The 14,454-nt window shown below is 45.1% G+C and overlaps 1 protein-coding gene and 1 non-coding gene across 12 annotated transcripts in view; one reads left to right on the top strand and one right to left on the bottom strand.

Moving 5' to 3' along the window:
• cep350 (centrosomal protein 350) overlaps positions 1–13,184 on the bottom strand; it is a 43,810-nt gene extending 30,626 nt beyond the window's left edge. For 7 of the 11 annotated variants that reach the window (XM_084675671.1, XM_084675677.1, XM_084675676.1 and 4 more), the window contains exons 1-6: positions 3,940–4,572; positions 2,717–2,784; positions 2,445–2,488; positions 1,349–1,463; positions 1,065–1,236; positions 10–599 (exon numbers count right to left, since the gene is read on the bottom strand). In XM_084675671.1, the coding sequence (XP_084531797.1) occupies positions 10–599; positions 1,065–1,236; positions 1,349–1,463; positions 2,445–2,488; positions 2,717–2,774 (979 nt within the window). In that variant the 5' untranslated portion in view covers positions 2,775–2,784; positions 3,940–4,572. Of the gene's footprint in view, positions 1–9; positions 600–1,064; positions 1,237–1,348; positions 1,464–2,444; positions 2,489–2,716; positions 2,785–2,888; positions 3,840–3,939; positions 4,573–12,136; positions 12,208–12,995 lie in introns of those variants that run through there. The other 4 variants (XM_084675681.1, XM_084675682.1, XM_084675673.1 and 1 more) reach the window with 3 other exon arrangements.
• On the top strand, positions 11,479–11,550 carry trnag-ucc (transfer RNA glycine (anticodon UCC)). Its single transcript has one exon. It is a non-coding gene; the product is annotated as a tRNA-Gly (tRNA).
• Positions 13,185–14,454: the final 1,270 nt, after the last annotated feature.

Here is a 14,454-nt window from a genome sequence, read left to right as displayed (position 1 = left end):
AGAGACTACCTCTGTATATGGGTGCTGGTGGAGCAGCCGCCACCTTCCGAACGGTAGCCGTGGCGATGCTGGAGGAAGTCCCGGTGGTTCCAGCCAGGCCCACAGGCCTCTCCAGGTACCCCAGCAGGCGCTCCCTCTCCGCAGCCTCCTCCAGGTGCTCTCTCTGCCTCCGGATGCGCTCCTTCAGCTTCTCCAGCTTGTCGTCGGGCTGACGCCGCCGCAGGTTCTCCAGCCGCTGGGAGGCCGAGCCGGGGCTGGTGGAGTCCGAGGTGTCGGCCTGGGCCGCCGGTCCTGGGCCCGGGGATGGATTCTGAGCTGTGGGGCTCCCCCCCTGCTCCGCGCCCCCCCGGTCGCTGCGTGCGGGGGGGCGCAGGGCGTCCAGGGCAGGCCGGTCGTTGAGGTAGCGGACCACCGTGCTGTCCAGGGCTGAGGAGCGGGTGCTGTCCAGATCGTGGTCGGTCTGGCGCTCGCGGGTATCGCTCTGGTAGACAAGCTGGCTGAGGGGGTCTGGGGGGGCCCGCGGGGGGGCGGAGGACACTGGCCCCTGCGGGCTGTGAGCCTCTAACAGAGAGGGGGCTCGGGAAGGGGGGGTGGCTTCCCTGCAAAGACAAAATGGTGGAGGATTAGGTCGTTCAAACACAAACAGAACAGAGACGATGCACTCAAAACATGAACTCAATCTTTCAGGGTCTATTCTTAGCCAGACTAATCTTCTGCTGGATCTGAAGAGCCCCTAAGGTTACAGACTCAGATGAACATGACTGGATCACATCAGGAGTGGGACCAGCTTTGCTCACTGTCTGCAGGAACCGTAGAAGAAAAACAAACCAATAATCTATTGTAAAGCCGAGTGAGGCATGTAAGCTATGTAAGTGGTTGAGTGTCAGGAACATAGGTCATGTGACAAAAATAAAGAGGAAATGTGCACAAGCCGTTTCTGTATTCCAGAGAAACGTGTGTGTGTGTGTGTACGTGTGTGTGCGTGTAAGAGTGTATGTGTGTGTATATGAGAGCGTGCGTGCGTAAGCATGTGTGTGTGTGTGTGAGCACGTGGGTGGGTGTACCTGTAGGATGCCAGTGGCTCCTTGAAGTCCACACAGGTGTTCCTGCACACGTTGCTGTCCTGTGTCGTGTTCCTCAACGGGGAGCGAGAGCTCTTGTCAGGGCTGCTCTGACTCCGCCTCCTCCACCTGGTGGCCCCGCCCACCTGGGTGAGGTCATCGGCTCGTCTCCCGTCTGACTCAGGAGAGAGGAGTTTCAGGCTGAGGTGTCTCTCCACCCTTCTCCTGTTTTCTGTCCAGTTTGGTGTGTGTGTGTGTGTGTGTACACGTGTGTGTGTGTTCCACACCTCTGCAGCTGACTTTCCGAGTGGCACCCCTGGCACTTCTCTTGGTATCCATGACGACGTCCAGCTGAACCCCGGACCCCGGCGCAGCCTCCAGGCGGTTCTCGATGTGCCGCAACTGAGAGACACGAGGAAGAGAGGGGGGAGGAGTCAGCAGGCATGATGTCACACTCACGTCCAGACTGGGCAAAACACCCTTACAGACTGCACAGCAGACCACTTCCTTGGACAGGTTGTAAGACTGTCGTAGGTCTTCCAAGATCGGAAAAAGGAGAGATGTTGAGCCCAGAACAAAAATGAGACACAACAGCGGATTGTACAACAATTTTTTTATCTCAGAAATAACATGGGAACCTATTGAGCATTCAGCTCATAACCTACGCTACAGTTTCACAGACCAGACTCGTGACTCTGAAAATGAAATGCATTTTGGGAAGTAGTTATCTAGTCAAATAGATAAGTACACAAGCATTGTGTTTGATCTGAATAAAGTATGTGTGTGTCTGAGGCTTAAGACACACTTGTTCCGGGAGCACAACGGTACTTAGGAATGATTGGCTGGACCTAATGTTTCCTTCAGGATCACAATGACTCTTATTGAGAGATTGCTCTTGTTGGTTAGTTGTAACTGACTTAAAACTACTGTACTTGCTGTGTAATATATTTTTGCTGCTTGCTTTTTTCCATAGGTACACCCTTGCACTTGTTCACGTTGTTAAATTGTTTAATTGTAACTTGTTCAACTACATGATCTTATGGTTCTTCCCTTTGAGACTTATTTAGTTTTCAGTGTATGCTTCATGTTTTGGCTACCCACAATGTTTGGGGCTATCTCGTTGTTATGATCAGTGACCTTTGCACTTTTGTAAAGCTCTCTTTTGGAAGTCGCTTTGGATAAAAGCATCTGCTATATGCATAAATGTAATGTGTGTGAGAGAGAGCGAGACACAGAGAGAGAGCGAGACACAGAGAGAGAGCGAGACAGAGAGAGAGAGCGAGACAGAGAGAGAGAGCGAGACAGAGAGAGAGAGCGAGACACAGAGAGAGAGCGAGACAGAGAGCGATAGCGAAAGAGAGAGCTAAAAGGAGCTCCACTTACTGCAGCTTTGGTCTGGTTCAGGCCTCTCCATGCAGTGGACAGTTCTGTGTGGAGAAAGAGAAGGATTTTAAAGATCCACAACGTTCCAGAACCAACTGACACTACTTCTTCAAAGTTCAAGAAAATTGTTTTAAATTGTCAGTCCGTTGACGTATTATCAATTGACTACCACTACTTCTTGTATGAAATAAGTACCATCAATTGGGATGTTTTTTTATTTATTTTTATTAGAAGACTTCTGAATAAGAGATCTGCAGTTAACTGGGTCTGACCTCTGCTGTTGTCAGTATGCTGTTGAACAGGGACATTACTCCCCCTGCTGCTCCTCATCACTCCTCACCTGCAGTCCACACAAACAGGCCAACGTTACACAAGCACAACAGAGAGAACAGTCATCCAACTAAACAGGCGAGCCCTGTTATACTGAAACCGAAGGCTACATACTTGATAAGGCAGAGTATAGAGGCTGCGGGAAGGTTTAGGGAACACCATGGCAGCTGGCCTGCCGGTTTCACTTGCGCTTAAAACTGGCTCTACCGCTCGTGTCTTTCCGTATGACGAAACAGGAATGACAGCCAACAAGAACACAAGCAGTGTCCGCTTATGGAAACAATAGTCTAGAAATGTAAACATGTCATGCTACTCTTTCGCGTACAGTGAACTATTAGTTTTCACATATTTCCTACTATATTCTACTCCTTAGCCTAACATACAAGAACGAGCATGCGAAGCCTGCTAGTAAGCATCTGATGTTTTTATACCTATACAAGCATTCCGTACAGTTTATTATCATTCCCTCATAGTCATATGACGTCCTTGGGGCGTTCACGTCAATCACACTTAGCGTTTGCAAGAAGTAATCTCCAGCTAACATCTCCAAACTGGTCATCTCCAAACCAAATTGACAGCTAGTTTAGACGCCTAAGTAGATTGCCTAGCTACTGACATCAGAAAGATCGATTTCGAAGAATTTCTATGAAGAAGAAACTTAACGTTTAAACACTTTTCCGTTACACTACAATAATAAACAATTAAACAAACTCAATTCAAATAGAGCAAACTTCGTCTTGATATCTACCGTAGCAACTGTACTGGACTAAGAGACGTTTTTCATATTCAGTAGTTAGTCTGGCCCGCTGCCTCTGTTACACTAGACACTGTCTGTAGTTGACAGTTACCGCAGCTAGCGTAACTTTGCTAATCTAGCTAGCTAGCAAGTACAAATAGCAGGCTACCTAGTGGTATGACTTTGTACTACTTCATAACTGGACAACTTATTCCTGTTTTTCCTGGTTGATATCAGAATTGTTGCCTACATAAACAAAAGTATTATGTTCTGCAAACCAATTCCAGACAAACAGGCTAGCTTGGTATACCGGTGTCCTTCCAGAAAGTATTCGGATCCCGGAAAAGGCCTAGCTCTAGCTACACTGTACAGTAGTAGGCTAGTAAACGGTTTCGCTAGCCAGCTAAGTTAGCCAGCTAGCTAACTTACCGGGACTAGTGTTTTCCTTAATGTATGCGATATTTAAACCAAACCCGCATTATTAAGGCAGTATACCAGTAGACTAAGGATCTGATTTCAGCAAGTTTCCATTGTCATAATAATTTCATCATGAAGAGAATAATCCAACTTTTCTTCGGCCAACGCACAACGCTAGCCCCCGGTACACTGCTGTCACAGTGTCAGTGTCAGAATATTTGCGAGCTAACTTTAACCTGCTAGCTACTAGCTAGCAAGCCAAGTTACTTCCTATGGCTACTTCTGATACATTTTACGGTAGCTAGTTAGCTAGCAACAAATAAAACAAACCCGGTCGCGATATTTGCCGCGGTTTGTCTCCTGACGCTATACTGTATAGCAACAACGCCTCAACTCCAGCTATTTGATTTAGGATAGCTTCTGTAATTCCCCGCCTTTCAGTTAGTAATTCCCGGGGTTGGTAGCTCTAAGTGTTGCTAGCCTGCCGTTCAGCTGACTGTCCACCATCACAAAAAAAACTAAAGTGTCCCAGTATCGTTTTCCAGCCTGAGAATCTCATTGGTTGCCTAAACTCAGGACGCCCCACGGTGCCCGATCAGTCTCCACGGGGTAAAAAACAGATGATCGCGCATTTTCATTACAGACTAGGAACCCAGATGCGTATATTTGGTCTACAGTAACTCATCAATGAACGGTCAGAATATATAGAGTCTATGAACCCATTGCCCATTGTTAAAAGCTCAGGCAACAGTGGAATGCATACAAAAAGAGCAGTTTCACAAAACAGCCACAAGAGAGCAGCACGTTAAACTACAGCACATGTACTTTAGTTTTGCACTTTCCTTCACCGCATCAACCTTTACTAACAGGGATTTTCCATAGGGTTAGGTGGGGTTTAAAATGTGTCTTTTGATTGGGCAAATTGCATAGATTCATATACACATTCTTTCCACCTCACCTCACATCATGAAGCCAGCAGTTTGGGAAAGACCTAAAGCCCGTCTATGGAGACTGCAAAACAATTACCCACTCACTAGCATACATCTGAATTATTATTATTTTCTTCTTTGATCTGATCTGTGAACATTAGATAGATGACTGTTTCATTGAGCTTTTTGCCAGACGTGACAAAGTCTTGCTAGACCGGTTATTTATAACAATTTTATGATTCATCATTTCATTGTGCTCTTTAATGGCAACTATGGCAACAAATGAAGTAGGCTACACGGCATAGTCTACTGAGTATAGAACAGACATGAGAGAGGGAGAGAGAGACATAGAGAGACAGAGAGAGAGACATAGAGAGACAGAGAGAGAGACAGAGAGAGAGAGAGAGAGAGAGAGAGAGAGAGAGAGAGAGAGATGACCACAGTTAAAGAAATTCTCCCCCAACCCCTCGTGAAGAAGCAACCTGTGTGTATGACTGTGAAACTCTGAGACAGTTTCCCCAACGTCGCGAGCTCTCCGTCGTCACCTCCCCACCCTCTCTCGAGCCGCAGGAAAACTGTTCGTTGAATTTACGCTTTCTAACATTTCCATTTTTTGAGGACTAGCCGGCGAAAATGGAGAAGAAAACATTACTTTCAGGTAAATATGCGTGTAATACTTTTCTGTTAAACCGTGTTGAGTGATGCGGAAACGACTCACTTTTATGTTATTTTATGTCACTTGTAAAATATGAACATAATTCATTGTTTTCACTTCTGAGAAGTTGCCTCCTCTGATTGTCGTAAACGCTCGTATTAGCATAGCCTACGTGCGTAATGACAGCGCAAATTCGGTTTGGGGAAGAGTCGTTTGACATTGGCATTTTGATTGCGTTCGGGTGGTGAAACTCTCGAAATTAGGTTGCCTCCAAACGGGAGCACAGTATGCCTCTTAACGTATGCCATGTAGTTAGCGAGCAATCATTACGCGCAAGTGGCGCGCTCCAAAATGACGGGGCTGCATTTCAATCCGCCCCAGCACGCTCTCATCATCCTTCTGTGAATTGTCTAAGAGGCGGAGGGAACAATCAGTGGACAAATGGGCATAGGCCAGGAAACGTTCACTTGAGTTCCACCACAGATAAAAGATAACGTGTCTTTGCGTTTTCATACTTTGCATGTGGATGTATTAAAATAGTTCACGGCCACCTTGGACGAAACCTACTGTAATTATGTTTAACCTTTGTTCCACAAACGCTTAGCTGTTTGCAGAGATGGACTTAGACTCTGCTGCTCTCACTCAATCAGATGCTTTTCTTGTTTGAAACGTTTTTCGTTTTGTGTTATCCACCCAAATAGCACCATCTGTGTATGTGTGTGTGTGTGTGTGTGTGTGTGTGTGTATATAATTCACTTGGGTATTTCGTTCGTGTGGTAAACAAAAACACAGATAGGGTTTGGGACTATTAAAAAAAGTAAGAAAGTTGAAGTCAATTCATTTGAACGAGGAGCTTGGAAACTGAAGATAACATTCAGCCATGTTTCTGTCAAGCGGTAATGACACAAGCTACATACCGACAATCACAGGGGGATTCTAAACGCTCAAGCCTGAGAGAACGGATGAGTGTGCCACACAGAAGAGATTCCCATTAGAAGATTTCATTTGCAAAAACACAAACCGTGTCCGCAAAGTTTCATTACGTGCGAGTGCGTCAGCTCTGTCTCTCTGTGGTGCAAAAGAGCCAGTCTTAATGGCCATGGTCCAGGCAGACGGTAGAGAGGCTGAGGAAGAGAGATCTCCTGGCTGCAAGGCAAAATGAAGAGAGAAAAGCTGCGGCGAGTTCACCATAGGCAGACAGCCACGCAGAAATCAATGACTTCATTGAAGACCGGCACATGTAGTACAAGGCATTTAATGCCACAGGGATGGAGAAGTCTGTTTGGATGGTTATTGACAAAAAAAGGTATTGGGGTTTGTGGAGGGTGTATCTAGCACCACTTCAAAGCTGCACCATTAGGGAAAGAGGACATTGTTGTGGTTCTAGGACCTCAATACGGGTTCCCAGTCTCAGGGGAATGGCCCGCAGTGCTCTCCCAAACCACCTCAACTACACATTTCATTTGCATATTGATGAAGAGCCTTACACCTCCACCCGCCACCTACAGTCTTCTTCGGACAGCCGTCTGGTGGTCCCGCCTCAAGAGCGTCTAGTCCCAACCCAAGCCCTTCTCCTGTCTGGCCCCCCAATGGTGGAATCACCTCCCCACCTCCATCAGAGACACTGACTGTCTCTCCACCTTCAAGAAAAGGCTAAAGACGCACTTGTTCAGGGAGTACGACGGTACTTAAAAAAGATTTGTTGGATCAGATGTTAATTTCCTCCAGGAACACAATGACACTTATTGAGGGACTTGTTGGTTAGTTGTAACTGATTTAACTACTTGTACTCACTGCGAATTATATTATTGAAGCTTGCTTTCCTCCAGGTACACTATAGCACTATCGAGGATCATGTTGTTTGATTGTAATTTGTTTAAACAACACGCAGCATAACTTATCAGCTATTCCACACACACGCTGAAATCATTTTGTCCTAATAGTTTCAACAATGCGTCTGACTGTAATATCCAATATTGGCTTTTGCTTGCCTTTTTTCTCAGTTTGCCAGGTGGTTTCATTCCAGCAGCCAGACAAATTAAAACTGTAGATATTGCAGTAGCAGGAAATAATGGAATACATATTTAATGTCCACTTGTGCAAAGGGAAAGTTTTTCATGGCAAACTACTCTGCCAAGAACCACACACACACACACACACACACACACACAGATTCAAACACTGAGTGAGAAGTAAAATCTCAAACCTGGTGGAAAGAAATGGTGATTGTTTATTCAAGAACTCACTTAACCCTGGTGCGACCTCTGGGTCATTGTAACCCACCGTCGTGGTGCAAAAGGTGGGTCACAATGAGCTGAAGGCAGCATTAATCAGGGGAGACAGGTAAGTCTTGGGCATTCATTGCCACAGACGCCAGCTGCCACTGGGTAAGACCACATGAATGATGCGTGTGTGTGCCTGCGTGCGTGTGTATTGGAGGTTAGACTGGTTGATTTTGTAAAGCTAATTAGCACCTTTGGAAATTCTAATTTGCGCTCAGAGACGGCAAGTCTTATAGCCTCTCTTCAATCCCAGACACTAACTGGACAGAAGGATCATTGTAAGAAACACCCTCACCACAATGCTAATCTCAGTCACAGCTCTTAACTTTAAAAATGTATATTTCTCCAGTGGGAAATTAGTTCTGCAGTGAGTGTGTGTCTATTAAGAATTCAGACAGAGTTTGCATACAGTTTTCTATAACTCAGACAGGTGTCAATGTGATTAATACAAAATAGGAAAAGAGGAGGCATTTGTCTCAGCATGTGGCATGGATAAAAACCTGAAGAAATGATTTGCAATTGGACTAGTGTGTGTTTCTTGAGTTTGTATTTGTTCATGCAGGTGCGCGTTGGTCAGTGTTTGTGTACCAGTGGGTATGCGTGCATGTAATGTGTGTGTGTACATCTGTGTGGGTCGATGTCTGTGTGTTCTTTTCAGCCACCTCCTATGGCTCAGTTAACCGTTCTGGCATTTAAAGCGTCCTGTCATTCATATGACTTGTGACATGTGTATTTACCTTTTGGGTCAAACACCCCACTGAGAAGATAATGTCTTCACATGTACTCGTCAGACTGCACAGCTTAAGGAAGCAGAGGGTTTGTTGGTGTGTTCGTACATGTAGGTGTGTGTGTGCAGGTTTAGGCGTACAGTGTGTGGGTGTTGGAGAGGGGTGTGTGCGTTGCATTATTGTGTGTATCAGTGTGTGTGCACAACAACAATCTCTGTGAAGGCTGTGAAGGCTGTGTGAGTCAGTCTGCCAGCTGGACAAGGTAATGTGGTTTGTCACGCTGTAGAAAAAAAAAAGGGAGAAAAAATGAGCAGCAGAAAACGGCAGGTGAGCGAGGCAAGATGGGCTTTATGTTAGGTTAAGTTTTCATCCATCAGAAACCTGAACCGCACAGTCGCACAGCCACACAGTCACAGTTGCACAGTCACACAGTTGCACAGTCGCACAGTCACAGTCGTCTGATGATGGAAATATCAAACGCTTCACACAACTTCCCGTCGTTCGAGTTGTGAGTGTTGACAAGTCAAGATAGAAAAATAGTCTTCTTACTCTCAGTCATGCTTTTTTGAAGAGCATGCACAATGAAGTAATGATGCTTTTACGCCAATGAGGGTAAAAGCCACTCAGTCCAGCTAGCTGCTTGTGGACTGTATGTCATCATATTAGCATAGAGACATTTTTCTGTGCATTTGAATAGACAGCAGTAGTAAATGTGAGATATGGAATTTGGCAGCTTCATTTCCTGTAAAGCAACTGGTGACTGTGCTGCATTAAAGAGAATGAGGCTCTGTTTGCAATCTGAAAAATGCTTCTCACAGAAATATAATTTGTTCCTGTGGTTTGTTTGTTCTTCCAGTTGCCTGGGTTCTGTGATAACAATTTACTGACGGGGGCTGGTTACAGAAATTGGGACTAGGAGGAGAACATGGGTTAGGGGAGGAAACACAAAGGGTTGCACTGGAGGAAATACAGAACAGGGAGAAGATGAGAAGGAGAGGAAAGGAAAGGTGATGAAGACCAGAGCAGAGGAGAGAGGAGATTAGAGGAGAGGAGAAGATAGGAGGAGAGTAGAGGAGATGAGAGGAGAAGGGAGGAGAAGAGAGAAGAAGAGAGGAGAAGAGTGGAGATTAGAGGAGAGGAGAAGATAGGAGGAGAGTAGAGGAGATTAGACGAGAGAGGAGAGGAGAAGGGAGGAGAAGAGAGAAGGAGAGGAGGAGAGAGGAGATTAGAGGAGAGGAGAAGATAGGAGGAGAGTAGAGGAGATTAGACGAGAGAGGAGAGGAGAAGGGAGGAGAAGAGAGAAGGAGAAGAGAGGAGAAGAGTGGAGATTAGAGAGAGCAAGGCATGCTGTGTAATGGGGGGTTTGTGGGCAGCAGGTGGTTGAGGAGGAGGTCACTCGCCTGACAAATCCTCTTCATCACTCCTGATCATCATGTCGTGTGTGTGTGTGTGTGTGTACACACGTGTTTAAATGTATCTATGTATTACTCCAGTACAGCTGGAGGCTGGATCCTTCTGCACAGATCACATCAGGCATGGATAATCGACACTCACTTTAAGAGTCTTCAATAGGTTGTGGAGCGTGTGTGTGTGCATGTGTGTGTGCGTGTGTGTGTGCGTGTGTGCGTGCGTGTGTGATAATGATAATGGTCATAGAGAGGTAATGAAAGGTGGTCATTTCACAGCTGTTAGGCTTTGATCTCGTTAACCACAGAAAAACCCAGCCTCCCTCTCTCGCTCTCTCACTATGTCTCTGTCTCTCTTTGATTATTGCAACCTCCCGCCCTTTACAACGAGAGGTAACTTTTAAAAAGTTTGCACATTTTAGATAAAACTATATTAAATATATTCAATTTCTCACCGAAAAATGGTGTGCTGTAACTCAACAGCCTTGTCTGTGATAGAACTACAGTACATCCGGACGACAGCTAGCCTCCATCCCCCTCTTGCTACATTGACTTCAATACAAACCCTAGCAAACCACCCGTCCATAGACATGTGTAAGGGGGTGTAAGAGACGTGGTCTTGCTCCGCCAGGGCCGTCGTTCTCTGCCAATCGGGAGTTGAACCTGCCACCTCTGGACTGCCAAGCGAAACCACTCCCAACCGGTTACACATGCATGGTATTTAATACTACTTCCGGAAGACCTCCTTCCACCAATCGAAGCTTTTGTAGTATAAACTGACATGCTGTTCAGCCAATCTATAGGGCATTATTGGGGGAAGATTTTTGACGCTTGTTGTCGGTGGTAATAGTGGTGAGCATTGACTGTGCCGGGAATCGAACCCGGGAATCAAGTCCTGTGAACTCTAAATCTAGTGAATAACGATAACTTTATTTGCATCCACACCAATCACGACAATTAGCTTCTCGCAATGTTGTCTTCCATTTCAAATGCATGTGTGCAATAACTTTGGTTGGATTCTGATTGGTTGTCAGCAGGGTTCTCAAGTTATATCAAAAGTTTGCATACGTGTCAGTGTTTGCAGACATCCCAAGTCTCCCGGAAAGTCCGGGAGTCTCCCGCATTTCAATAGGGACTCCCTGACGCCTGCAAATGCTATATAAGCTCCCGGAAATCTGGGATTTAGTATTTACAGCTGTAGCGAGAGACTGTCCAATGGTAATTTCTGGTACAGACAGGTGTATACAGGTGCGTCCTGATTGCGCCCGGGGGGGGGGGGGGGGGGGGGGGGGGGGGGGGGTTGAGGGGGTACATTGTGCGTTCCGATTGCGCCCAGGGAGGGCACCTCCGGGAAATTAGTCTCAGCAGGTTGGGATGTCTGTGTTTGGGTAAAAATTCCAGCCTACCAGAACACTGAGACTATCATTTTAGCTTGCCTGCGTTTCGTCCAGGGCTCTGCAGGCACATACTAGTGAACGTTTTATGGGTTTTTAGCTAAAGAATGGCAGGCTCAATCACTGGGCAAATTCTACCCTTGACGTTTCCCAGCAAGCGTTGGTGGTATAGTGGTGAGCATAGCTGCCTTCCAAGCAGTTGACCCGGGTTCGATTCCCGGCCAACGCAAAGACATTTTTACTACAAATAAATTAATACAGTTAAATATAATCTGCTAAACATGTCCATTCGTGATTTAGCTAGCTATTTTAAGATTGCAAAGACGTGTACTATAGTTCTCTCAAAAATGTTTTGATCTGAGACGCTTCTCGCAATCGCATAAGAAAAAGGCACAACAGCGCCCCCCAAATCCCCATTGTGGCCACACATGGTAGTAGTCGATATGGTTCAGACCAGCCATAGAGAATTAATGGGAAAAGTTAAGAAAGTTAGGACTGCCGCGCGAAACCCAGGTTCGATTCCTGGCCAACACAATCGTCCTTTTGCCTTACGATATCTTGTTGAAACATTATAATACATGTTTCTTATGGAACCCCCCCACAAATAAATACAAAAAATGACCTACATCATCTGTACCGGACTTCTGAGCAATGAAATAATGAACTATATTTGAGCATACCAAATTTATAACACCTTTTTACTACCTACAAGTATAAGTGTGAATGATAACATTCATGGGTAACATTGTCTAAACATCCCTTTAAAACAGCAATTTAATGGAATCTTTACCAAAATCGACAATTCAAATTCTCACCTGAACCCCTGGTGTTGATTCATCACCGACCTGCTCTAGGTTACATCTGTAGCTTCAGGGTGCTGTTTTTCCTGCACAGTAATTCATCAGTGTAATACAGACACGAACCATGCTTAGTTGACTGCTAACATAGGTCGAAATTACAGGGATAGCCATATTACTATCCAAGGGATCATAGAGGCCTAGCTTACTTATTACCAGTTAATATCGAATAATATAGAGTTGCTAGCCTGCTGATACTAAGCTAAACTAGCACGGTCCCATTATGTGGGTAGGTTAGCCTAGCTTTATCCTTCTGACTTCAACAAGACCAGCTGCTGCTAACACACTGGTCGAAATATTGCAGACGCTAGGGATAGATTTAATACAAGCAAAAGTTACATGCTGCTTTACTACACTAACAACCTTCAAAACATGTTTCCATTTTAGAATGGGTGGCGATGTAAGGCTAGCAACAACGACCTTCTTGATAGCTAACGCTAGCTAGCTACTTAATCTCTGGGTGGGGAAACAACTTCTTATATCCTTCTTTTTTGGGGGGGTGGCATTTTGATTTTCCTTTCTACAAAGCACAAAAGGGGAAAAAATATAAATGCTGAGACCAAACAAAATACTAATATGAGGCTTCATTTTTTCCCTGGCGTATTTAATAGCTGGTGTCAGACTACTGCCCTCTAGTAGTAGCAAGCTACTAGTAGCTAGCAGCGTGTGCGAGACCAAGCACTTTTCACATATTTCACAATTTTAAAGATAATTAAAAACCAGAAAATTCGGTTGTGTTTACATTTCAATATTACGTACTCAATGCCTTTTCAAATCCAAAACATGTCACTGATTTGTTTCCATAATAAAGAGTTACCTGGATCTTTGTTTTTCCTCCTTTTAAACACAGGATTTTGTAAGAGTATTATGATATAATATTAGCTGCTTAGAGCTATGGAAGATGGGGATAATCTTCAGATGACGTTTTTACAATAGTTGCTAGTCGGCTTTTTTCTACAGACAACACGCTGTAGGCCTAGTTTGTTCATCATGTCCTCCCCAATTTTGAGTCACCAGCCGCCACTGCTGTATATCTATGTAAAGGTGCTGGATGAAACTAGGGAACATACACCGTGAATTAGAAACAAAGACTGGACTGCAGTCGACAACTGTGATATCTGTAACCATAACAGCTAAAGACGCACCCTCTATCAACCTATATAAACATTATTTGAATGGTTTCAGCAACAGCCTTAAGAAAAACAACAATCTAATTCAGGGATAAGTTTCCTTGTTGAGGGGCACTCATATTTGTTGTTGTTTCAACAAACAAGTCATTTCTTCTTCTGGGTTTGTTGTGGATTCATCTTGTGTCGTAGTGATTGTAGTTTTCTCATCTTATGCTGGTGCATTCAGAGGGACACACAGACTTTGTTTCCCTTCTGACTTCAGAGAGCTCGTTTTTCTCTCAGCAAGCTGTGCTCAGTCTCTGCGAATTGTAGAGTAATCTGCAAATGGATTCATTAGGCTGTAGATCAATGGCCCTCCAAGCCACTCTCACAAGCCCCCTGCCAGAACCCTCAATGGACCATTGTGAACAAGATCATATTTATTTCACTTTGATACTCCATATCCGTGCCTATTCCGCCCGGCGACAGAGCAGCCAGGCTTTGATTGGAGCTCCTCCAGGGAGACTTGGCGTCGACACCTGGACATTCTCTGACTCTGTTGGACAGCCACGGTCATTGCTATGCAGCTGTTTATAATTTACCTTCCCTCTTTCCATCTCTTTCCTCTCTCTTTTGCCTCTTTACCCTCCTTCGCTAGTTAGTAACCGGCTTCACCAGCTGGACTACCATTCTCTCCTAGAAGATGGAGAGAGAGAGAGAGAAGGGGAGAGAGAGAGAGAGAGCGGATGGGAAATAGAGAGACAGAAGATGGGAGAGAGAGGGAGATTAAGAGGAAAGGTTTGAGAAAGTAAATTATAAAAAGAAAAAAGAAAACAGAAAGTGGAAAAACAGACAAAAGAGAAAGATAGGGAGACGGAGAGAGAGAGTGATAGATATATTCAACTGAAGCGTGATGACTACAGAGGAGGTGCACATGCTGAGATTCAATTGCCGGCAGAAAACATGGATGTCAACGTGACTTCTCTGGAAAATGAAGGTTTCAAACAAAGACTATGGTGTTGTGGAGATCTAGGCCACGGTGAATATCCAGCAGGACCAAGACTGAGAGCAGCCTTTCTAATCAACACTAACTCCAGCTGGCCCACATTCTCTTGGCCTTATGGGCTGAATCTGTTTATCTGCTATCTACTATCTTGGCCTGCGTGG

The sequence above is a fragment of the Hypomesus nipponensis genome, chromosome 16, assembly GCF_054491055.1.
Source record: "Hypomesus nipponensis isolate SF chromosome 16, ASM5449105v1, whole genome shotgun sequence".
Taxonomy (NCBI): Eukaryota; Metazoa; Chordata; class Actinopteri; order Osmeriformes; family Osmeridae; genus Hypomesus; species Hypomesus nipponensis.
The sequence above is the reverse complement of the archived record's forward strand: the minus strand, read 5'-3'. Positions and strand labels throughout refer to the sequence as shown.